Below are 24013 nucleotides of genomic sequence, written 5' to 3' on the forward strand. Positions count from 1 at the left end.
CTCAATGTACAGAGAAATCCTGAGAAGCGCTGAATAGCTCTCATGAATGACTTCAGGAAAGAAGAAGTGTTATTAAACACTGTATTTGGCAGGTTGGTTGCTTTCTTTGGGGGGGGGGGGGTGAGAGTGCCTAGGCTCTAACCTATGATCAGGAATGCAGAAACTCTCTTCTGCAGTGCCTGCTTAGTTTAAACAGAAGGATTTCTCACAGCCTTCAGTTTCTATAATTCAGCTCTGGCATGCACAAGTGATCTGCTTCTTGATGTTCAAACAGCAAGAATTTAGGAATGCTGCCAAATGCCTGCCGCATTACTTTATGGAGCCAGGACAGAATATTATCCCATTTACGTCAAGACACTATGAAGGAGGGGACCTCAACATGCACCACACCCTGATGTGATTGGACTACTCCCCTTCAGGCAATGGAGAAATGGCTGCATGACTCCAGGATAAAAAGAAATAACATGCTAAGCCTTATGTGCTTGCTTTTTCTGTTAAAAATCAAATGGAATTGCTTTATCATTATGAACGGAATAAGAAGAGGAAGGGAACACTGGGAGTCTCAAGTTTTATAGGATAGAGAGCTTCACCTCCTGATGAGAGGGCTTTATTTTGCCTGGAACAGTTTATTTCCAGATAGGGAAGATGAGATTCATATTACCTGGCTTGTGGACATTTGAACTATTCATCTGGACTCCCACTGTAAATCAGTAGAGAGAGTACAGGCTCTTCCACAGTGATTTATTGGATCTAGTTTAGAAACAATCCATGTGTACCTATATCTTTTTACTGACTTTAAAGATAACCCAGCTCAGACTAAGACATTCAGGTGGGATTCATTTTATCTTATGTGTTTCAGATATTAATTACTGAAAAGCCAAGACTATTACGAGCAGTGGTGGTGACACAGTAGTGGTGACACATCTCCTGAACTGAGTGTGTTTGATAGCAAGCTACCCACAAAACCCAGCAAAGTTATGCTACCTGTTTCTGCACATGGTTGGAGATCAGTATGGTAGGACAAAAGAATTAGACACAAAAATAAAACAGATGTTCTCTGGAGCTCTCTACAGTGACATAGCTTGAGGCCATGCTGATGGGCAGAGGAGAAATCATTATGTCTACTTTACATACTTTAGTTTCCCGAAAGATATCCTACTGGCTGATGTCCACTTTCAAACCAAGAGCGTGCTTCAGAGTTCTGCATTTACTTAATATTCAAAGGCATTCTATTAAGTATCAATTTAGGAAAACTTTGCTTTTCAGCCTGTTGTCAGTTGCCACAGAAATACAGGCTTTATTGTAAGAGAGGCGCTGGAATAAGTTTTCCCATGAAAAGCACTGCTGAAACACTTCAGGCTGTCACACTTCTTCCTGAAGAGGCTGGAGCAGCATTCAAACTATTGCTTCATTTTAGAAACATAACTCCTTCTCACGCTACAATGAAACAAAATGACAGGAAGGTTTGCGCAGACATTTATTTCCCCCAAAACCTTATATTAACAACATTTTACATTGTTCAAACTGTTAAATACAGTTCCTGAAAACAAGAGCATGGCAGAAAGCATATATAGTAACTGCATTTCTCAATCTAGTAGCTTCAAAGCAAATTAAGACAATGTTTGCATACTTGAGTGTTTTAATTCAAATCACTTCTCAGCTCTGCAGTATAGAAGAAAAGTTGAATGACAGATATCTAAACAGTTCATAAAAATAACCCAAAGTGCACTTTAACATATATTCTAGTCCACATTCTGTATTGATATATTTAAATATCCCATAATTTTCTTTTTAGTCACAGCTTAAGCTGGAAATGAGGGCAACAGTATGAAAACTGCTTTAATCTAAGTTTGGTCACAGTATAAAAAAGAATCAGATACTTTATATTATGGTTTAAGTGCACTTGTGATAAAAAAATTAAATACAGGACAGCAGGTAGAAACAAAATCTGCAGTCTCCCACACTATTGGTATTATGTTCCCAATGATGATTTATTTCACACCTTTTCCATAAGAGCAAATGAGGTATGTAGCTATAAAGCCAGCAAGATGTTTTATGTTAATGAAGTTCAGAATAAATTGTACCTGCATGTAAGCAAATACATTTAGTGTCACCTATAAAATTTTCAGGAGCAAGAGAAAAATGGCATCCAGTGAAAGAATATCAGAAATATAACGTGGTACATATTCCTATTAAGCCATGCACATTAAGAACTTAAAAACACACCTGTTTTATAGGACCTGAAATACTAGTACAATGGCTGTTCTTACTTCACTTCCCTTTCCACTAACAGCCCAGCTCTTCTTATATCATCTTTCAAGCTTATATGATTCTGACCTCCGTTGTTTAATTATTCACATTCTGAAGACTTTCTCATTTTTCTTAATTTCTTAATGTCGCCCAAGGCTTTTTCTCTTGGGGATTTTGCACAAACAGGAATGCAACACCACAGACCGCATGTGGAGTCATTTCCCCATGTCCCAGTGGGAACACATGGCCCATCGCCACCGCAGCAGGACTGACTGCAGCGATGCAGATGCACAAGTAACAGATGCCACTGGAATGTCCTTCTAGTCTTCGGTGAAAATTTTAGGTTCATGCAACAGATACCAGAAGATTTTGTAAACAGCATTTCCTTTTCCTGACGTTTCATTTTTGGGCCATGTTTGTTCTTTGTTAAAAAACAAAACAAAACAAAACAAAACTGTGGTTGATTAAAGGTGAAAACAATTGTTAGTAGCCTGCTTTTGAGTACCAGGGCTCTGTCAGCGTTCTCGTATTTTTGGTTTCTGTAGAACTGTTCTCTACAGAAAGCAGGGGTGGGCCAGAAAAAGTAACTTCATATGTACCACAACAAAATTCCCCCAAGCCCATAAAACCCCAAACCCTACTACTAAATTGGAAAGCATTTTAAATATAAATACCTCACTATTCTGGCGCCAGCTTCAAATACTAACTGCTTGCATCTGCACCAACATACCTCCCAGCTTTTGTGCTGTCCTAACTCTCCACACTAATACTGTTTCGAGTCCTTGGTAACGTGACTCAAACAGGGATACCCCTTCCTGTTAAAAATGACTGAGGTGGGATTTTGAAACATGCTCAGCTTGGGCTGAGAGCTGGCAGTTTTACTAAGGCCTTCAATATCAACAGACTTTAGTCAGTGCTGAAGAACTCAGTGTTAATATTTTATGTGGTGGAACAGAGCTCTGGGCCAGACCTTTCATTCTTCAATTCAGTCAATAATTATATTCTTGGAATGACAGAGCAGTCTTTAAAGACATAATGGGTAGGAGCAGTACTAGTTTTCATTAAACAATGTTTAAATCAGTGAGTGGAGCATGAACATGGTTTAAGTGCTATTGCCAAGGTACAAAATCATTCTTTCAGAGAACAACCCGGTGGTCAATGACTTCAGTGGAGAAGGGCAGCCATAAAATAGTTTAATCTATAACTTCCTATTGCCCAGGACCTTTTTCCATTCCTTGAGTGTGATGCCTGCTCACAGTCCCTGCTAAAAAAAAAAAAAAAAGACCCTCCCCTTCTTATGACACTGGATCCCATTAATCTAAAATTAGCGCTGGTCAGTATTCCCCAGATGTCTTCTAAAACGAGCTGTTAACATTTTGAATGAAAGTGGGAAGCTTCAGATCTCTCCCATCTCATCTCAGGATATTCCCTTGTTTGCCCATCAGTGTCTTGCATTTCTTATGTTTTGTTGGGAGAGGAAGTTCTGGGTGCATTTCGACAGACAGTCACTGATTGCAGAAGATAGTTTTGAAATGCAAATAAGAGGACTTGAAAACTGTATTCCAGCAACAATCCTTATAGCACCGATCTAGACACTAAGAAAGAGAAAGGAATACTGAAAAGGCAAGAAACTTAAAGGGGAGGGAGTGTAACATAAACAACATTCTGAGACTAAAAGTGTCCAAATGCAAGAACTTTGGTTATGAAGTAGGTCATGAAGTATTTATGTTTCTCTCTCTTGAGGGAGACAGCAGATACACATTTGGAAAGATGGTGCATTCTTGTGAAGAAAACCTGCTCTCTAGCAAGGTAGACCCTGACGCACAGCCTTCCAAAGAGACACAGTGTCAGCTTGGCCAAAGGGCTGCAGCAGGGCAGGCTTTCCACCGTCACAAGAAATCAAGAGAAACAACTCAAATCTTTGCTGTGCCAGCAGTGGAAGTGGTACCTCACAGATACAAACGCTGATGGACAGAAGAGCGCCAAAACCCACAGCACTGCAAACTTCAGGGAGCTTCAGGTTTTCCTTGACGGTTAAAAAGCTTCCCTCTTGTTAATTTTCCCTTTACTTTCCAGGCATGGCAGGAGCTGAGAAAGGCAATCAGCAGGCAGTCTTGGGGTGACGCAGAGAACTGGGCAATCAGTACACTGCCCAAATGGCCCACTTCCATGGGCTGCTCATCCATTTCCAGGTAGTGAAAGTAAAAATTCATCATGTTAACGGAATGACCCCATTTGCTCAGATAATAGTTGCCAGTTTTATGCCAACAAAAAGAATGAGTAGATGAATGGGTCCAGTGAAACTCAATACTCCAAATTCCTTGTTACAAGTCAACACACAGACACACAGACACACACAGGAGGAAAAGCAATAGACAAAAGTTGATGGAAATGAATTCAGTTGAGTTGAACTAGCACAATTTATTCAGTTATGTTGGAGACACCTACTTACATAAAGGAATGGAAGAGAAAAGTGTTACAATATAATAGAGAAAAAAAGTGATCCAATTGCTGAGCAATATCCCTAGAAAACACTGACCAGAACCAAAGCTGGAAATACTTTTCATGTAAAATCCCTATATTCTGAAAGACAATGAAGTTCATAAGAGAGGTATTGGTTAGTATGGTGGACTTAAGAACTAACCAAATAAAGACAGAGTCAAAATTCATTTGCAGCCTTTGGAAAACTAAACCACACCTTTGAACTAGTCAAGAAAAATCAGATTTTCTGAAGTAACAATGTCATACAGCAGATGCCTGGTAGATGGTATTTATCAATATGTGGCTTCTGTCGGTCATCCTGTTCTTAAAGCATAACTTCAGCTGTGCATCTTTGTTTGCTGCAGTACTGTCTGGACACTGAGCACGTAACTTCAGTGTCCAAACCAGAGATAATTAGGTTCACATCCAAGCTGTAAGCCAGAGAACTATGGTATTGGCTGCAGGCAGGGTGGGAGAAGAAGAAATAAGATTTTATTCAACATCAAAGACAGAGTGGTGAGAACTTCAGAGAAAATAATTTGAAACTAAGGATGAATCAAGTTCATGTACTCATTTTTGCTGAAACTTTATTGAATACTTGGTAGCAGCAACCCCACAGAATTAGTAGGGACATTTTCTTGGGACAGGACAAAGTCAAGGTCTTAATGAGTGAGTCTTTCAAATCTGAGGAAAGCCCAGAACTGCTACAAAGTATTTGTATTGATTAGTATCTACAAAGTTGTTGAATTCTGATAATAGGGAGGAAAAAACTGTGCAAAGAAGCTTGGAAAGTGTAAAGGTGATAAAACTTTTAATACATTGAGATTATTTTATGTATGGGAACAAGTAACCAGAGAGGGGCAAAACCAACATCTCCTTAAGGCCTGACACCTCCCAGCACCATGTTAATAGTGATGTCTCTCTCCCATCATTTAAATAGCTAAGTGCATCCACATTTAATGCATTTCTCACAGCACTCCTTGAGGTAGACAGATGCTACTACTGGGCAACTAAGACATAGAACAAGAAACAAGTTAGGTCTTCATAGGTTTAATCTACCACCCCATCACCAGAACAACTCTACTCTTCGTGGCATCTGGATCCTGACCAGGACTGCAGGTTGGCTTATAATGCGAGGACCGAGATAGTTCATCTTTGTACAATTCTGATGAATATTCATTTCTACACTACTGGCTCTTTTTGTATGCTGATAACACTCACTCTTGGCATCTTTTTTTTGCAACCACTTTGCCAGTAGACTGTGCTGTTTTGTTTCCATTCTGTTTTGAGTTTGATGTCCCCACATGGCAGCGATTTCAATGCCTTTGAACTCAGCCTCTTTTATTCTTAGCAGCACAATGTTGTCCTGCAGCAAACAAAATTTCAGAGATGGCCAAAAACAAGCCACAGTGCAAAATCCCCCCGAACTGGGGAAATGCAATAAAAAGTCACACGTGACCACAAAGACTTAATCTCTGAAACGTAAATTTAAGAACATTAGGTTATTGGTCAAACTAGGGGAATTCTTCTGAGGTTCAAAGATTTCCTGACAACTTTCACATGTGATTTTGGAGAGAAAAGCTGGCTCCTCCTTTCCATCAGTATTACACAAGAGGCCAGTGCTGAAGGGACTTAGCACATTAATCCCTCCTGAAAAGGGAGCAAGCTTGTCGTTATTGTTGCATACTATTGTCACATATAGAAACAAAGCCTTTAACTCATAATTGAAAACATCCCATTTGCTCCATGAGGTCTCCTGGAAAGGACCAGGGTGTGCCAAAACACACACTGTAGAACTCTCTCTTATGGGCTACCAAACTGAATTTTAGTTGTTCTTACCCAAACCCTATTGTAAACAGTGAGGGCAATCATATGTAGCATTCACAAATACAGTCAATAGCCCTAATATTTTAGATTTAAAGAAAGATACATCTTTTCTTCATTTTTTAAGTCACACAGTAGATGCAAATGTTTGGTGGACTCCTCTAGAGAAAAATTTGCATATTCCTCTCCAACAGTGATTTCCTCAGCAGGCAAGCTGAGGAAACAAGCAAATGTTTTTTTCTACACCTTTTTTTGGATCCTGCACAACCCCTTTTTGTGTGTCCAACAGTCCATCTTCTTATCATCAACCAACCCCAAGCACAGGGAACGCATCCTCCTTTTCTCAGTGCTGGAGATAGTCATGCCACTTTGCCAGGCAAAGCGCAACACACACATGCAGTTTTCCCTTTTGATGCTCTAAGAGGTAATGTGCTGACATTCAGGTGGTTGCCTCAAGTTCACAGGACTGAGGTGGGGAGGTCACTTGGGCTTTGCTGTAAGAAGTAGCTGTAAACAAGAGTGCTAGCAGGTGGGCACACTAATGCCATCAGCCTACAGAACCAGTCTCTCCAATAATGCCCAACTTTTAACCCTTAGCACTACCCTGTTTCAAAATGACTAACCATGAGGTAGCCTCCCACAAAAGGAAGAAACATCAGTGCTATCCTGGCAAGCAGCTGCCCACATACTTTTTCCCTTCACCTATTTTCTGCTTCAAAGGACTAAAGTCTGGAGCTGGGGAGACTCCAGGTCTCAGGTCTATCTTCCTTCAGCTGCCTGGTACACGCATGGCTCAAGTCCGCTGTTCAGGCACTATGTACAGGACCAATGCCTGCCTCTTCACTGCATAAGCACTACAGCTACTGTTTATTTTTAAAACTAGAAATTGCAGGAGATTCTCTGAAGAGCACTGCTTCTTCCCCCAAAGAAACGCAAGCTAAGAGAGAGATGAAAATCTATCTGTTCTAAACTCAAAAGTGGAGGAAGGCCGGCATTGGTTGCATGCCCACTGGCACAGCAGGAAATATAACTAAAAGCCTGGTGCTGCAATCCAGAAACCCCAGGGAAGAGGGGCTTTGCTTTGTCTGAGTGTGTGCGTGTGGAGGGGGGCATTGCACAGTATGCATCTGCACTGAAAGACACTCTACCCCCTGCAAAGAGTGCAATTCATAAAAATAGCTCAGGTTTGTTATTTTGTGACTAAAATGGAAAGAAAGGCCCAGGCAGCAGGGATCCCTATTTGTGCTGATCAAGAAGACAAAAGAAATCGATACTGTTACACTAACAAAGCAGAACAGGAGGGGAGGCATTTTTAACTCTCCCAATGTCAAATCCTTCTAGTTTCATTTGGGAGGTAAAGGAATTACTGTTTGAGTTACACATGCCTATTTCCCCTTGATATCTCTACATTGTATCTTTTAAGATCATAGCAAGGGGACACACTTCCCTTCCACCCCCTCCACCAGCTCCCCCTTCAGCTTATAGGATTTTCTAAGCCAAGACCATTCTATCTTGAGACTGCAAGACACTGGGACATCCAAGTTAAATTCAGATAACTCTGCAGGTACTTTAGTCAGAAAAAACAGAAAGGGAAATTCTGCAAAATGGATTTGTATACCCAGCATCCACCCATAAGTTTCTTTGTGACACTGAAACCACAGCTCCTTGGGAAGGGAAGAGGGACCAGGAGTTTATTGCAGAGTAGTCCAAACACACCTTGCTCCCAAATTTAGTCCTCTTTAGAGTCGGGCCCCTCACTTTTATTTCAATTTCCATATGGTATAAAGGGACTGAGTATTAACGTAGGGGCAGATCCTCAGCCTGCTGATTTCGCAGCTCCATTAAGGTAAGCACAATTCACATTGTATCCAGGCTTGTTGCAACCATTTCATCTCCTCAGGAACACAAGCTGAGCAGTGATTTAAGTCTACTTCAGAGCTCCCATGTTTCTGCCCGTGTGTGAGACAGTCTCTGTGGCAGCAAAGCAAATCTGTCTTTGGCCAAAAGGCCCTCAGCCTGAGGTAATGTGGAACAGCATAGTCCGGCAAAGTTGCAAACACCTCCTCCAGTTGAAATGAGACCTTGGCAGGCCACTCACTCATCTTGCCTAGCTCTGACAGCCAAGAACGCTTCAGTCATCAGAAAATATGCACAAGGTGCAATGAAAAGCTGTCCAAGAGGAAACAAACATCCAGCTTCCAGGAGAGAAAGTAGGAGGACTTACAAAAGAATTAACATTTAAACTGGAAAAAAGACTCTTTTTAGTGCTATGTAAATCATATTTGAAAATATGCATTAAAATACGCTGCCTACAGGGGGACCAACAGGCTTTACGGCCAGAAAGCCAGAGTGGCATGATTTCAGACAACAGGATTGCAAAATGCTTAAGCCCACTTCCTAGGGTGCATAAAAAGAAAAAATTCCCTGAAAATATGTAGCAGTCCTACCACATGCACTACTCGCCCTTTACTGTGGCAATTAATCAGTCAAGAATTAATACCACAGATTGCTTTTCCCCCCCTTTGCCCTGCTCAAACAAGAGTTACTGTCAGGCAAGCAAAGGAGAAGCTTTACTTTCTTTTAGAGTTATCACTCAACCCTAAATGTGACTTTTCTCTATGGAGCAATGTTCTTTATGGTGGTAAAAATAATCAACGCCTCACTTTAGAGGGGAAAAGGAAAGTACAAAATGGGGCAAAATTGAGCACCAATGACTTGCTGTGTCACAGCAATCCAGACCACAAGGCCTGCTTAAACAGGAGAGACAGGAAACTCCTCGGTCTGCTCTGCAGCTCTATTTTCTAAGCCAGTTTCTTCAAAGAGCAACAACGGTGTGTTTAAAAGTGAAATGGATTAAAGAAATTGAGAGATGGTTTTTCAGATATGATCCCTCTGGAAAAGAAAGGGATTGTTTTTGTTTATTCATCTTGACAATGTCCTTTTAAAAAGGTAATTTTGGTCAATCCAGGCTTTTAAATACTTTTTATTTTTAAAAGAAACTGCCAAATATGACAACAGGACAATTGGTGTCATTCAGCAATATCAGTTTCTGGTCTGTAGAGGCAATTAATAAAAACCATCAGCATTTTAAGAATAAATATGACTAACCATATGGAAAACAGGAAAATCAAAATCATCTTCAACAACAGAGACAGGTATAAATGCTGAAATGTTGCTGTGCAAGGTAGAGGTAGAGGTAAAACAGACTTTTCAGACCCAGACCAGTTTTAGATCTCCCCCTCTGTGCACACACTCCCAAAAGCCTCAGTTGCCAATAATTTAATTTGAATGAGCCTGTCAGCCTCATCAAATTCAAACAGACCTGTGTGCTCCTTGCAATGCTCTGAGCTGGAAAACTATTTCAGCTTTTGTAGAAATTAGTTGCCAAGCAACCTGCCGCCTGGTTTTGCAACTTGTGCAGCAAGGAAAGAGCCAGGAAGCTGTATTTTAAACTACCATGAAACAATAAAACATTTTCCGGATGACGTCTGCTCAGACAAGTAGACGGTAGAGCCCTTTTTGGAATTGCCATAGTCCATCTGATCCTTAGTGATGTGACGAGAGAACATGCAATGTCCTGCCTGAAGTTTCCCTACTGAAGAGAATATTGCTAGCCGAAATATCACAAATAAATAGGTGCTCGCTGGGGGGAGATCCGATTGCCTTACACAGTATGCTGATGTTGAAAATGTACACGGTAAGAAACGACCCAAGAACCTTCTGTACAAAGCAGCAAGTATTCTGACACAATGAAATATAAAAACTAAAAATTGCACTGCACACAGATTTTCCAAACAAACTCAAGACAACCAAGCACAGTCAGATCGTACAAACCATTAGTTTAAAAAAATACCTTCTTGTATATTTTGAGAATAAGTGGAAAGAGTATTCATGCAAATGTTCAGCCTTGATCAAGCAGAGGACATAAAATAATTGTAAACGCATTAGTTCCTTCCTCATCTGCCACAGGCGCCCAGCGTTATCTATCTTCTGCAGTATGATTAGGGTTAGAAAATCTGTTTCTTCTGTAAATACCACCTTTCAAGTTCCACTGATGTGTCATCAAGACACTACTGGTGTCATATCCCACAACTGTTAATACAATAAAAGATAATACCATAGTGAATAATGGTAAAAGTAATAAAATATAATATAGTATATAAGGCCATATCTATGTAATCTGCACCTTTTTCTTTGCTTAAGAGAGGCCATTTGGTCAAAAATGGAAGCATCTGGTCCAAATAAGTTTGATTTCATTTTTCAGCATTCATGTCAGACTGGTAGAATTTGACGAAATGACACTCTGTGTCATTATACTTTACACTGTAAGCCAGGTTCATAGTTGTAACAGGTCCTTAAGAGAAACCAAAAACCAAAGTGTATTGCTAACTCGAATGGTTAGCACAGTCACAACACAACATGAGGGTTTTTTTAATCATTGAAACAGAGCTTTGTTATAAAATTATTCATAATTTTAGCTATTTCTGTGCAGGGAGATCTGACATTGGAAGGGCCTCTCTTTATTTAGCTACATAAACTGAGATTAGCCATACTGAAATACAGTTTGTCTTCCCTGAGGAAAAGGTACAGTGAACACTTACTTGGATGTAGCTAGTCTAGTCCCAGCCACTTCAGGCAATAAGCTCATAAACCAAGACTTCAAATGCACTTTCAGTGACATATACAGAACTCAGACAACCAAACCATGTATGCAGAAGACCTTCTATATGTGATCCAGTGTCTATTTTAGCCGGACATATACCTTCGGCTTCCCAAAAGTGAGCTCTATCTAGGTAGCTGAACTTCTCTGTTTTGCTACAGAATGCAGAAAGCTCTGGCCCACGAATAGCTTTTTCATTATACACAAATGACATTCTCTTATGACATTCTCTTTATATTCTTCCTATAGAAACTAACCGCTCCCCTTACCCTTGAAAAATGTGTGCTGCCACAGAAGGAGGAATTTGCAGGATTTTATTGATGCTCTGAGTGCTTCACAAGACTCATGTAAGAAAAATCCCTGACAGGGATTTCAAAAGTCTTACTTTGAAACTAAGTGAGTTTTAGAAGAATGGAGCAATTTTCCATTCTCCTGCATGGAGAAGGAATATTGATTGTTATCGGGCAGAAGCGGGGAATTAGTGACTGTGAGAGAGGTCTCTGCAGGTGAAAGAAATCAGGTGGGACATATCTGGACTCACAAGGGAGAGAAAGGGGAGATGAAACACAAGAGCTAGAGAAATCTCTTCACTCCTACCTTAATAACCTTGTCTGTCCCCGAGGTCAACAGCCATCCCCTGGTGGCATCAAAGTGTACGTGAACTATGTTGTGCTTACTGTCATGGAAAGTAGCTGTGGGTGCCCGCCTGAAGAAACAGATCCAAAATCAGCAAAGACCACGACTGCAGGGTTTTCCCCTGAAGTGTTCACTAAGAGAAGAGGCAGGGATGGAAGGTTATCCCTCCTGGTTTGGGAGGTACGGCAGAGGCATCCCTCAGAGAAAGAGCCTGGGGACCACCCCCCTGGCCACTACCACCCCACACCCTTGCATCTGCTCTGGCTCTCCCAGGGCCAGGAATTTTGCCCCACTCCAATGCAAGCCTGCTCAGTGCCCACACTTACTCTTCATCTGTTATGGACTCGTGACAGCTATCGCAGACTCTCACTTCAAATTCAAATCCCATTAGCGGGATGGAGGAGCGCTTAGAGCTGCATTTACCACACACGGCTTTCCCACACTTCCGGCAGTGATGCTGTGAGAGGCAACACACAAAAAGATATCTTCACCCACCACCCAGAGGCCAATCACTGCTCAGCTCTGTCTGATTCTACCAGTTCACTTCAACAGGACTGAGCCAAAGTTGCAGCAAACAGGAAAGTGACTCTTCCAGGGAAAACAAAGGAAAACAGGCAGAAACATTAGAGTAAATGGGGAAAAAAAATCTTACTGTCAATTTTTCTTCTCCTTCTCTACCTGGAGCTAGCAGCAGCTGATCACTAACATGGACACTGGGACCTGGCAGATAAAGCACTGCACAGGTGAGGTGGGCTCTACCTCTCTACCCCATGCTGCAGGGTCACAATGTACATCATCCAGTAAATCATCGTTTCCTCTCCTACTAAGTGCTTTGGGATCTGTGCGTGTAGCTGCAGGTCAGGGCTTCTTCACTGAGTGCGAGTGTGGCCAGTGCTAAATGGGGGTGTAACAGGATGAGAGGAGAAAAAAAATCCAAGCTGTGCTCTTTTCATTAAAAGAGATAGAGATGGAGGAAGAGGACGAGGAAGCCCCTCTAGAAGGAAGCCCTCACAGAGCTGGGAGCTGTGATCCCCACTGTACCTGGAGGAGGCAGATGCACCTCCTCCCTCTGCTGATGTGCAGAGCAGCAGAGGCCTGGGAACTGCTGAGGTTAAATTTTAACCCAATCCCCTTTCTCCAAAGTTGGTATTGGTGCCAGCTATTGAACGATCAAGTTGGAAGACAGCTAATCATACAACACTAAGTGGTGAGCACAACAATTCTCAACCTGGTGTTTTTCCTCAGAGGAAAAAAAAACCCTCTTGATTCTTACTTTGGGGATGTACGGGACAACAACAACGCTCAGCAATATGTGACACATTAAAACATGTCCAGGTCAAAGAAGCATGGGGCCACGCTGCCATTATCAGCATTAGTGCAATGTCATTCTGGAGTCTCATCTCAGCCTCTCCCTCTAAATATAAACATATATCACCTAATCACCTCAAACTCTTTGGCTGTTTTCAGCCTCAGAAGTACTAGTGTGTCTGCATTTTGATACTACCTGGATCCTGTTTCCTCACATACTGCTGCGTGAGACTGCAGTGCTGCCTTGTCTGTCATTGGAGAGCCAGGCACTATGGTGACAAGCATTATATAAAGAATGAGAAAATGCTCAGCTGTGGCCCAGACACCTGACTTTCAAGCTCCATAAGAACACCCTTTTCTGTGTTTTTACGCTCCTTTCCTGAAAGGCTGCAAGCTGTGGCCCTTTACTACTGGGCAGAAAAATGTAACTGCATGTTCCAAGCAGACCAATAAGCCTTTTCCAACACAGCCTGAGCAGTTACAGATGTTTACCCAAGCCCATGGAAAACAGCTTTGCTTCCAACACTATCTGCAGAAATCAGCTGCAAATTTCTTTCTAAAACCGATTCAACTGACAATAAGCTAAATCCCACATGGTTAAAACTGTGGACAGCCCAGAAACAGCAAATTTAGTCAGCCCAACATCTATTATATGCATTTGCTATTGGGACCAGCTGCAAAAATTTCTTCTGCTTCTAACGGGCAAGGCTTTTCGCTCTCAGTGTTTTCCCCTGCATAGTGAAACCAAGCCTGATCACCAAGAGGAGCTCACTACCCAACTATTGAGCACTCAGTGGAAAAACAAAGTGCACGTTCTTCACTCTTTAGAGGAAAAAAAGTTACTGTAATCTGCTGAGAGGAGAGCCTAACTGCATTATGCTAAAGTATCAAAGGATCGTACTAACCTGCCTGAGGCCTATTTTCTTACTGTCCCACATCTGTTTGAAGTTCCAGAAGAAAGGCTGGTCACATTTTTGACAGGAGTCGCTGTCCAACCATTCGGGTGTCTGCAACACACATACACACACACAAAAAGGGAATGAGCAACAAGCAGAAAATCATTCATTGGAGCCCAGTGACAGGACAAGAAAGACGTTTTGGGTGCAGTAACTTTGTCAAGTGAACTTGATTAAAAATCCCCATTTTTACAAGAAATCATTTTGACTGCTCCCTGAAATGTCTTTTTAGCTCAGCTTTGAGCCTTGAAGGACAGAGGAGCAATACTTCTCACCCTACACATAAAGCAGAATTTGATTATAAGATGATAAAAATAACCCAAGAACAAACAAGCCTCCTGCCACCTCTCCAAGTTTAGAATTAGGTGTATAAAAATGAATGTCCAACTGGACAGCATTTACCATCTGCTACTGCCTCTGCTGGAAACTGGAGGCAATTAGTATTTCCAACAGCTGAGCTAATCATCTGGATGGAAGAAGAGGGGGAGGTATCTGAAATGCTGCCTTTTTTCCTTCTTTTAATATCGTGAGAGATATTCCCAACATTCCTGCTGTCAGAGGTATTTGTTACAAATCACATGCAGGGCTGAGAAAGATGAGTCTCCTGAACAAGCCTAAAAACCCCAAACAACTCTTTTCCCTGCTTTTACACAAAGAAGATGTAAGGCAAGTCTTCCATTTCCTAATGCAATGTGTAGCTTCGCGCTCATGCTGTAGATGAAGGGGGTAAGGATAGAGAAGATTCAATTAAAAGAAAATAATAAAGGCATTTCTCTCTCCTCCAGCCATTTTGCATGGAATGAACAGAAGCAAGTTTTGGCCAAGGGGAACAAGTTTTGCTTGGAGAAACAAGTTTTGTTTGACCCTGGAAGATGTCAGGAAACGCCTGCAGCAGTGGGGAGGCACGTGGAGGGGGCAGGCGACCTCCTCCTGTACCCTTGGGTCCTCTGACACATGTGCTGCACTGAGTCGCCAGGGGACAGGCAGTGCTTCTCCCCACCGTGTTTAGGAAACCCTCTCTGGGACACGCTCTGCAGGAAGAGCCTTGGTTCCCCATTTCAGAGGGCAGCTGCATTTGACCCTCCTCCAACTGTCTGTCTGTCAGGGGACAGTCTGTCAGTCCTATGCAAGGCTCCTTCCCACCAGATGACTTCTGCTCCTCTCGCCTGTCCACCTGGACAAGCGCTCAGGCCAAAGCAGGTGCTGGCAAGCAAATCCTTCCTGTCCCTGTGGTGAGGCAACCCCCAGCCCTCCCAGCACTGCTTAGGCAGCGCAGTGACATGCTCTCATCCACCCCCACCACCCGGAAAACATTAAATAAATAATAAATTAAATTAAATACTTTGTGAGGAAGCGCTATTAACAAACTGCGGTTGGCTTATCAGAGCCACAAGCTTCTCAAGTATTGCAGTTAAAGAAGGCAAGAGACACAGTTAAGATTAAGAATTAAAAACAATATGAAAGCCAGACAAGCATACGGTAAGGCTGACTGAGTCCCTCAATTCCCCTGATTACTCTGACCCCCAACTGTCTGTTTCAGCTTTTCTGTCAGCTACTTTAAAGGCAGGTCATTCTGCAGGGGTAAATTCCTGTCTTTCCTACCTGCAACTGTCTTTTAGTTTAATGCCTATAGATTTACATCTGCATGAATACATTTTTCATCTCTGAAGCATCTGAACACTATATATACATGAAGAAGATGTTTTGCTAGTGACTACTGCAAGTCACTACTTGCAGTTACTGCACTACTGTGCAGTTACTACTGCTTTGCAGTAAAATGGAAACACAGCTTCTAGCATCTTTCAGATGTTCGCTTCTTACAGGTTTTTAAAAATAGAATTTAAAATAAGAAACCAAGGGAAAAAACGGCTTAATGCATTCTAATGTAATCTCAGAGATGTGGGAAAATCTGGTAACATCAAGTGGGAAAAAAACAGGCAAAAAATACAATAGTCAAAATCCAGAAGAAAGTGCTTTAGGAGCCCAAAACAAGATCTGGTATTAAAATCCCAAAGATTCAGGTTTTGGAAGTGATTTAGCACAATGGACTCCCTATTGCACCACTGATAACAAGAACAAGCCCATACAGCCCCATCTAGAGAAAGCAGAACACCCGTTTGGCAGCACCTGCTGCTAAACTCTCATTTAGCTAATTATATTTCTCCTCCAGTTTTTAACCAGTCCTCTCACAACACTGCCATTTGTTTCACAACAAACCAATTTTATCCCTTATTGTAGTCTTTCTAAGACAGCAAATAAATAAGATTTTCATTTCTGGATGTTTGAGTTGCAGCAATGAGGAAACATCTGTTGGGAGGGAGGAAGCTGCTCTGCTTTCGTTTCACTTCTGGAGCTGATGACATAATTGGCCACTAGATCAGCAATTAAAGAGAGCCAACTGGAATGTTAATTCATGTGAAAAAGGGGCTAAGAGTAGTTCAGTTCCTGCCTAGGCCTATTTCAGCAGATTTTTCAATCCGTTTTTCCACTTATGAAAGTCTCCTGAGCCCTTGCTTGAGAGAGACCCACACAACCAGGGGAGACCGAAAACCCTTGTGGGGAAACAGCAAAGCTGATTAAACACTGTGCTGTCAAGAGCATCGAGTGAACTGGAAAAATTCACCACCCTTACCCCTCCTTGCTTTTCTCTAAACCTACTCAATTATGGCAATGTTCTGCATCACATGTTAAAGGCAAAAGGTAAAAGAAGGGTGTTTTCATCCCAGCTGTGTCCTTTCCAGCCACAATCCCACACTACACGCTGGCTGAATAACCTCTCTGTGCTCAGACCTACCTGCCATGGTTAAGCGCGGTACCTGGGCCTCCTCTTGGCCCTGCCTTCCCTTGGGAATATGGCAGATCATTACACATAGCTGCAGTCTCCAGGTAGGGAAAGGCAGAGGCTTGCCGTGACTCTTTTTACTGAGATTTGCCATATTCAGAAGTACGGCTAAAGCCTGATTCACTCAACACAGACTTAGAGCATCCTTACCTCTCTGAGTCAGGTCTTAGAAATTGCTGAATGGAGGCTGGGCCCACAGTACAGAAGTCCTGGGGTACATTTTTGCACTTGTTCACATTCATTAGTCACACAGCATAAAAATGGTCATGACTGTATGGGTGAAATTTCTTTGTCTTGATCAGCAAAGTCATTGTTTACCACTGTTTTATGTGGTTACACCAGAGGGTAGCAAGACTGAGCAGCAGGAGAGACTGAAGGCATAATTAACTGCCTTTTTAGCAAGAACAGAGAAAAAAACCTGGATCAAAGTGCAGGTTTCCAGAGATGGCAAAGAGCTTTCTTATTTTGTTTTCTTAAAAAAACCTAATAAAATAATAATCAATCCATCGTTTACCTCTGAACTATAATATTTCTCATGATATCCTAAAAAACAACGCAAAGCATCTCACAGCATCTTTGTTAGAGGATGCCTTTCAGAGCAGCAATGTAAAGGATAGAAACCATTTCACAGCATACTTAACACAAAGTTTTTGTCAGATAATTACCCCTGTACTGTATTGTTAAAGGCACAGCATAATTGCTGTATAATAACTGGAGCATTTTTACTGCCTGGAACAATCCTGTTCAAGCTGAAAGTTATGCATTTAGAAAGGCCTCTTCTTCCCAAGATGGTTTCAGACAGAACCAACAAGAACTGAGTATCTACCTCCTGTCTCTCAACATCCATGTTCCAGACAACGATGCCACCGTCCGCACCGCAAGAGATGAGCTGTCGAGTGTGGTGAGCATAAGAGAGAGACTGCACTTTATCACTGAAAAAGAAACAAGAAAGTTACTAATTAACCATTTATGACTAACACAAAAATTAAGTATAGAATATACAATAAAGCAGTATAAAACTCCAGTTTGCCCATATCTTCAGTCCCCTCACAGTATACAGCATTTGTCAGAGCACCAATGCAAACATAAATACACATCAGACAGTGCTGCCAATCAGAGTCTTTGTTAACCAGCTGGGACTAGAACCAGAGTGTTGCTCATCTGGGCAGGAGCCACGAAAATCAAGGCCCATTGTGGTAACTGCTTTCCCTGCTCATGAGACAGGAGGTCCTAGCTTTGCTGGAAAGCCAGAACAAAGCTAGAGATCTAGGGCCTCTCAGAAGACATTTCTGAAAGCATAAATGTAGCCCTGGTACTAGCTTCCTATTCAGAAAGCTAGTAACAACATTGTTTTGGTAAATATCTGCAGCATCCAGAAGTGAAGCACTGAAGAACTGCTGAAGACTTTCTTTCAGTACTAATAAGCAAGGAGAATTTCAAAAGTAATATAGGAAACCCTAAATTGCTCCTAAGTCTTCCCAAGGTAAGGTGGAAGATTTAGGTGCTTTTTGTTCTTCTTTTAAGGAAAAAATAACATGGGAGAAACAATTCAGTTTAAACCCCCAAAGTTAAGGTTGGTCCATCATGAAAGAATTAAAACCAGACCTCATCTCAAAATATTTATGACCTGGGAAACAACCACCATACAACAAGATGTACTAAGAGGACGGTAACTCAGCATATAGGGACTGGAAATTCCTCATACCTTTTGGTATCAGTTTTGTTTGCCACCACAACTGGCCTCACCTACTCAGAGGCCTTTCATATTGATCCATCTGTCTGTGCATATGGCTGCTCTTCCATACAGCAATGTTTTACAGGACAGTTTGGTATAATACAGCCCTCCTAGACAGCGCTGACTTGCCAAGAACCATAGCACCACTAAGTGAAATGCTTCTCAGTTCCTGTTGTGATTAGGGCCAGGTCTGTACATGCACAGTGTAAGCCAAAAGCCATGCTACATGCAAGATCCAGAGGCTAATTGCATTTTAGAATTTCCACAGCAATAAATATAGCTGTGGTGCACTAGCAAGCACCCATGTCAGGGGTATAAGGGTGAGCTGGGAATTTCAGCAAGAGCTCTGCAGGGCTCTGAAATGCAAGTGGCCCAACCAAATCACTCAGCAGAGCACAGCATCCTGCACAAAAAACGTACGTGCATATAAGAAGCTGCAAATGCTGGAGTCTCTTCAGACCTGAGTTTGGCAGGCAAGTCTTACATATATACACCTTCCAATACACTGACCCAAACTTGTTACACTGTCAGCATTTAAAACTCTAGGAATTCATTGCAGCTAGACCTATTCCACCTCTAATCTCTACTCAGTGTCCAGCACAGGCTTACTCTTCTTCAAAGATATCTACTCTACTATGCAAACGTGAGGTCTGTATTTGCAAAGGTCAAGCCTCTTTGCATTAAGGAGATGGTGAAGGCCCGTTTGGGTAAAAGACATTAGATACAGCTCAGATTCTAAATATAGTGACATGTAAAACACATAGTTAGCATTGAGTCAAAAGGGACTAATTCGCCAAGCCTGATGCTCCCTCTAGGGGAAATAAAGAATTTGGCACTTAAAAAACAAGAATTCCCTGGCAGCTCTTCTCATTTGAGGACCCCTCCTTTCCCCACAGAGGTGCAGACTCCTGCACAGCACATTCAGGACATAGGTAATAGCTGTGCTTTTCTTCTTTACCATTTGCAAACTGTGGGCCCAGTGCTGAAAACCTTACTAAAAGCAATTTATTCGCCTTGTATATGGACCATAGGGAGTCACATATACAAACATAATGCATGTGAAGACTGTAACCTCTGGACTGTTTGTTTCCAGATGTGGCTTCTGCCTTTAGCTTTTCTCACAGGAAAACAGGAGGAAGGGCTTTGAACATACTTATGTCCTTGCAGCTCGATGGCTGTTCCTTTTCTTCCTCCAATATCCCACATTATAATGGAATGATCTGAACTGCCCGAGAATAAAACTCGCTGTACTGGGTCCCAACAGAGAGCAGTGACACCACCTAAAATAGGAGATGCACAGAACAGTCATTTCATTACTGAAAGTGGAAGAGAAGAATGTAGCTAAAAATACATACATTAAAAAATACTACAAAACATAAAGAGAGGGTGATTATAATGTAGGTCTATCCAGCAAAGGCCATGAAGCCAGCACACTCTGCTTGCCAATTGAAAACAAGCTGCCTAGAAAGCCTGCTGAACCTCTACACTGCTGTTCTCCAGGCAGAGGGCTCAGCTGCCTCTCACATGAATCCACCGAACAATAAAGAGAGGTAGAAGGAAAGCCACCATATGACAGTCACAGTGTGACTGCACAGCATTTCATCTCCACCATTCCCAGGAGACAAAATTTTACTATAAAAGAGAAGCAAACAAGGAATTTTATGGGCACCTTCATAGTATCGTAGCATGAGGATTGAACTATCTAGTGTTCTGCCCAGCCATCTCAGAACTAGGATAGCCTTGGAAGGGAGATGTCGGGTACTGTGCAAGTTCACTGAAGACCAATACACCACCACAGAGAAGGGATATGAAGAGATGCTGAGGAATGACCACCAATTCTTCTGTTAGATGCTAGGCTCACATCCCATGGCTGCTGTTTTTAAAGTGTTGTAGGGCACAAGTCCCAGCAGCTAAAAAAGCAGTTAGCACCTCCAATATGCACATCCAAGGTGTGTCTATCCCACTTGAGCAAAAGTGTTTACAAATGTGGGTCTTTCCCTGAGGAGCATCCTTTTCCTCCCAGAGTTACTGCAACACTTGTCCTAACTCTACTTTAATTAGCAGCTTGTGGAGTTTTCAGCACTTCTGAGAAGTTTGATCCCTCTTTTACTTTTACTAATACAGAATTACTTCCCTGAGTTTTGGTGGCAGTTTAAGCTGGTCTGTCTCCCTTCCAGCTATGCACATGCACATCATAGTGTTTCACAGGAGAGTCACACCACAGTGATGTTGAGCACAGATGAAGAACCAGATTGGATCTCCTCCTGAAGCCTTACCTGTGTGTCCCTTAAATGTCGTAACGAGGCTGCAGGACTCTTGCTCTAGTTTGAGTATGGTCACTTGTCCAGAGTGATCACCAACAAACACATGCCGAGTTTCCACATCAAATCTGATGGGATAAATGCTGAGGAATATACATTGCTTATACAAGCTATGCATTGCTTTTCATGACTTGTTAATTCTTTTAACATGTGTATACTGCATCCTCATGAATAGTGTTCCAGTCTCAAGGAGGAATTCAGAATGGACTTTTAGGCCTCCAACTTTAGCTGTTCATATTAATAGTTCAGTCTCCCTGAGTACACCATGTAGTCAAAGGGAAAAATAAGACTACTCCAGAAGATGTAATTTGTCTTTTCACTATGAACCATCTATGAAGAAACCCTTCGCCACCAATAGAGGAGTCTCAACTCCTCAGGCTCTGTAACTTAGGTGCTAGAGTTGGATGGTGTTCATTCTTTCTCTATCTCTTCCTCAATTTGTTTAAAATAACTACAAGTTTTCTACTTCATTATAGTTAGGTTCACAAACACTACGCTCATCTTTTTCCCAGACCACTGGTCAACCTCACAGAAGTCCTCCAGAAGGACATCTCCTTAAGTGGTTTCTAATAGCAATTGGTGACACTTGGTTGTGTTATAAGAGCCAATCTGTGTTTTATGTCATATTTGGGGAAGTGTCAGCTTCATTGGGTATATCATGCAACATACTCTAAACTGAGTAAAATCTGAACCCATTCAACTAACTACCAGAACAATCTATTTGGATAGACTCTGACCTTTTAATCTAATTTAACTCCACATTTAGATTCTATATTGTATATTTAAGGAACTACTGCTTAGCATTGATCTTTTGCACACAGGACTTTAGGAATAAGCACATTCCTGGTTCTGCCAAGCTTTTTGTGATATTTGTTAATGATTCTCCCTTCTCCTGTCCTCCACCAACAGGATCTGATGACCCAAATCGAAGTGACCTCCCAAATTTTAAATCATTTGAAAAGGTCAGTTCTCTGGAGAGGTTTAGGAAATACAGGACAAATTCCTGCATCACACCTTCAAAAAGACCATTCAATTAAAAATAGAGTTCACTTTTCACTCAGCCAGATGATATAAAGCAAGTCCATACACATTTCACTTGTTCAGACAATAATTTTGAGTTAGTCTCATTGCCCATGAACTAGCAAAAGACACACCATCTATACCACATACACTACAGGGCACTAAAAGTCCGTTTACACTAACCCCTGGTTTCAGCCTAAGAGCTCATACTTTTCAACTTCCCTTTTCATTTGCAATGAAGCTGAATTAATATTTCTTTTATTGGTAGGCAGCTGGGGCAACTCTGGGTGAATAAGCCACTTGAGTGCCATTTCTGGAGCTATTTAGTTAACCCATATTCCCAACACATAGTGGGCTGTTCCAGAGTGAAGGACAAGTACTCATTATTTTATATTTAAGTCATTTAATTTTTACCATACATACACACAGGCAAACTGACCTGATCACTGACCTACTTTGCTAGTGTTAATTTTTATAAGAAAGAATGCACTGCATGGTTAAATGGGGGCCCTGTCCATATTTATTACAGTAACAGACTACAAGCAGTTGCAGACCGCCCATTGCTTTGTTTAAAAATGCTTAGACCTAAATATGCCACCATGCGTTAAAGAGACAAAGCAAGGAGAACAGACAGTTTTTAAAATTGGATTTAAATAACCATTTCTTTCACAAAACACTGAACAGGGCACGAAAGTTGGAGGATAATTAGAACCCCCCCCAAAAGGATGTTTAAGTGCTGTACAGCAAAAATAAAGAGTTATTCAACTCTTCTGTATTCTCTGTTAGAACAGCTAAGAGCTCAGCAAAGGATACTGCAGGCCACAGGCCCCTGCGTTGGTGCGGTACCCTCCGAGCCGCTGGCCGCTCTCGGAGCAGTGCCACGTGAAGTGCTTGTCTTGTCCAGTGCTTAACACCCACTCCATCTCCAGGACAAATAGGATCATCATGACCCTGCTTTGATGAGCTGGAAAGTAAGCAGACAAACATCTAATTGCATTGCAGAGAACACATAGGCAGAAGACTGCTGCAAATACAGCTCCCTTGTACGCAACTCCTCGGCTCCTTCCTCACTTGTTCTTGTGTTTAATAATTGAGTATACAAGAGCTACCTGTAAGGCTCCTGCTTGGCAAGTTCAATGCTTGCATGAGAAAGTGGAGAGGCAGAACTTAATTCCTTCCTTGCCTACACTAGCCCTTTTCCTTTTTCAGTAGGACAGGTCTTCCTCACATCACTGTATCATCACCAAAAAAGCGACTATTGTGGAAAGGACTCTGGGCTCTATTTGAACCTGTTTTGAGCTTGCATCACAGCAGTGCAGATGCCCATGCTGTGGCATGCTGACACTTCTCCCCCTGTGAGCTCTGGTGGATCTGGGCTGAGGATTGTGGCACCCCAGCTGACTGATGAGTTACAGCATGGGCACAACCTTACACCAAAGGAAAGTTTTAGCTTTGCATTTGAACTGGCTATAAAGGACATTGGGGGGAAACCCCCCCCACAAAGATCACAGTTGGGCGAGATAAATAAAACAGCTGGACGAATAAATTTCTACTGCTACCTAAATAAAGCCATCAAAAGCTTTTCATCAAAGCAGTGGAACCCAGACTTTTACGAGGGCTGTTTGTATGAATGACCAGTGGGTTTGGTGGTGAAATGCTGAGTGAGCTGACTTTTTAATAAAACAAGTGGCTTGAAAGACACGCAGAATTGCTCTCAGCTGTAATTTAACAGTGAATGCCATACTCCTCAATCCACAGGCCTACTGGTTTATTACTGTTCTGGGACCCAGGAACATGTGTCACATAAAGCAGCCTCCTTGTATTTGTTTGTGTAAAAGCTGACAGGCTGGAAAGATTAAACAGCTTTGGAAGCTTAAAAAACACTTCAAAACCTCCCTCTGAAATACAGAGTCAAATTCCTCAGAACAATATGGAAAGGTTGCTGCCTACCCTATACAAATTTAAAGCACAGAGTAGAAT

General features: G+C 41.9%; 1 protein-coding gene across 2 annotated transcripts in view; it reads right to left on the reverse strand.

Moving 5' to 3' along the window:
- Positions 1-1464: 1464 nt before the first annotated feature.
- WDFY2 (WD repeat and FYVE domain containing 2) overlaps positions 1465-24013 on the reverse strand; it is an 85958-nt gene continuing 63409 nt past the window's right edge. Inside the window, exons 5-13 of one of the 2 annotated variants that reach the window (XM_067291679.1) lie at positions 22847-22997; positions 20969-21081; positions 19846-19972; positions 17784-17889; positions 14065-14166; positions 12178-12308; positions 11813-11921; positions 10409-10647; positions 2589-5189 (exon numbers count right to left, since the gene is read on the reverse strand). In XM_067291679.1, the coding sequence (XP_067147780.1) occupies positions 10618-10647; positions 11813-11921; positions 12178-12308; positions 14065-14166; positions 17784-17889; positions 19846-19972; positions 20969-21081; positions 22847-22997 (869 nt within the window). In that variant the 3' untranslated portion in view covers positions 2589-5189; positions 10409-10617. Of the gene's footprint in view, positions 5190-10408; positions 10648-11812; positions 11922-12177; positions 12309-14064; positions 14167-17783; positions 17890-19845; positions 19973-20968; positions 21082-22846; positions 22998-24013 lie in introns of both variants that reach the window. The other variant, XM_067291672.1, reaches the window with a different exon arrangement.

The sequence above is a fragment of the Apteryx mantelli genome, chromosome 1, assembly GCF_036417845.1.
Source record: "Apteryx mantelli isolate bAptMan1 chromosome 1, bAptMan1.hap1, whole genome shotgun sequence".
In the NCBI taxonomy this organism is placed as follows: domain Eukaryota; kingdom Metazoa; phylum Chordata; class Aves; order Apterygiformes; family Apterygidae; genus Apteryx; species Apteryx mantelli.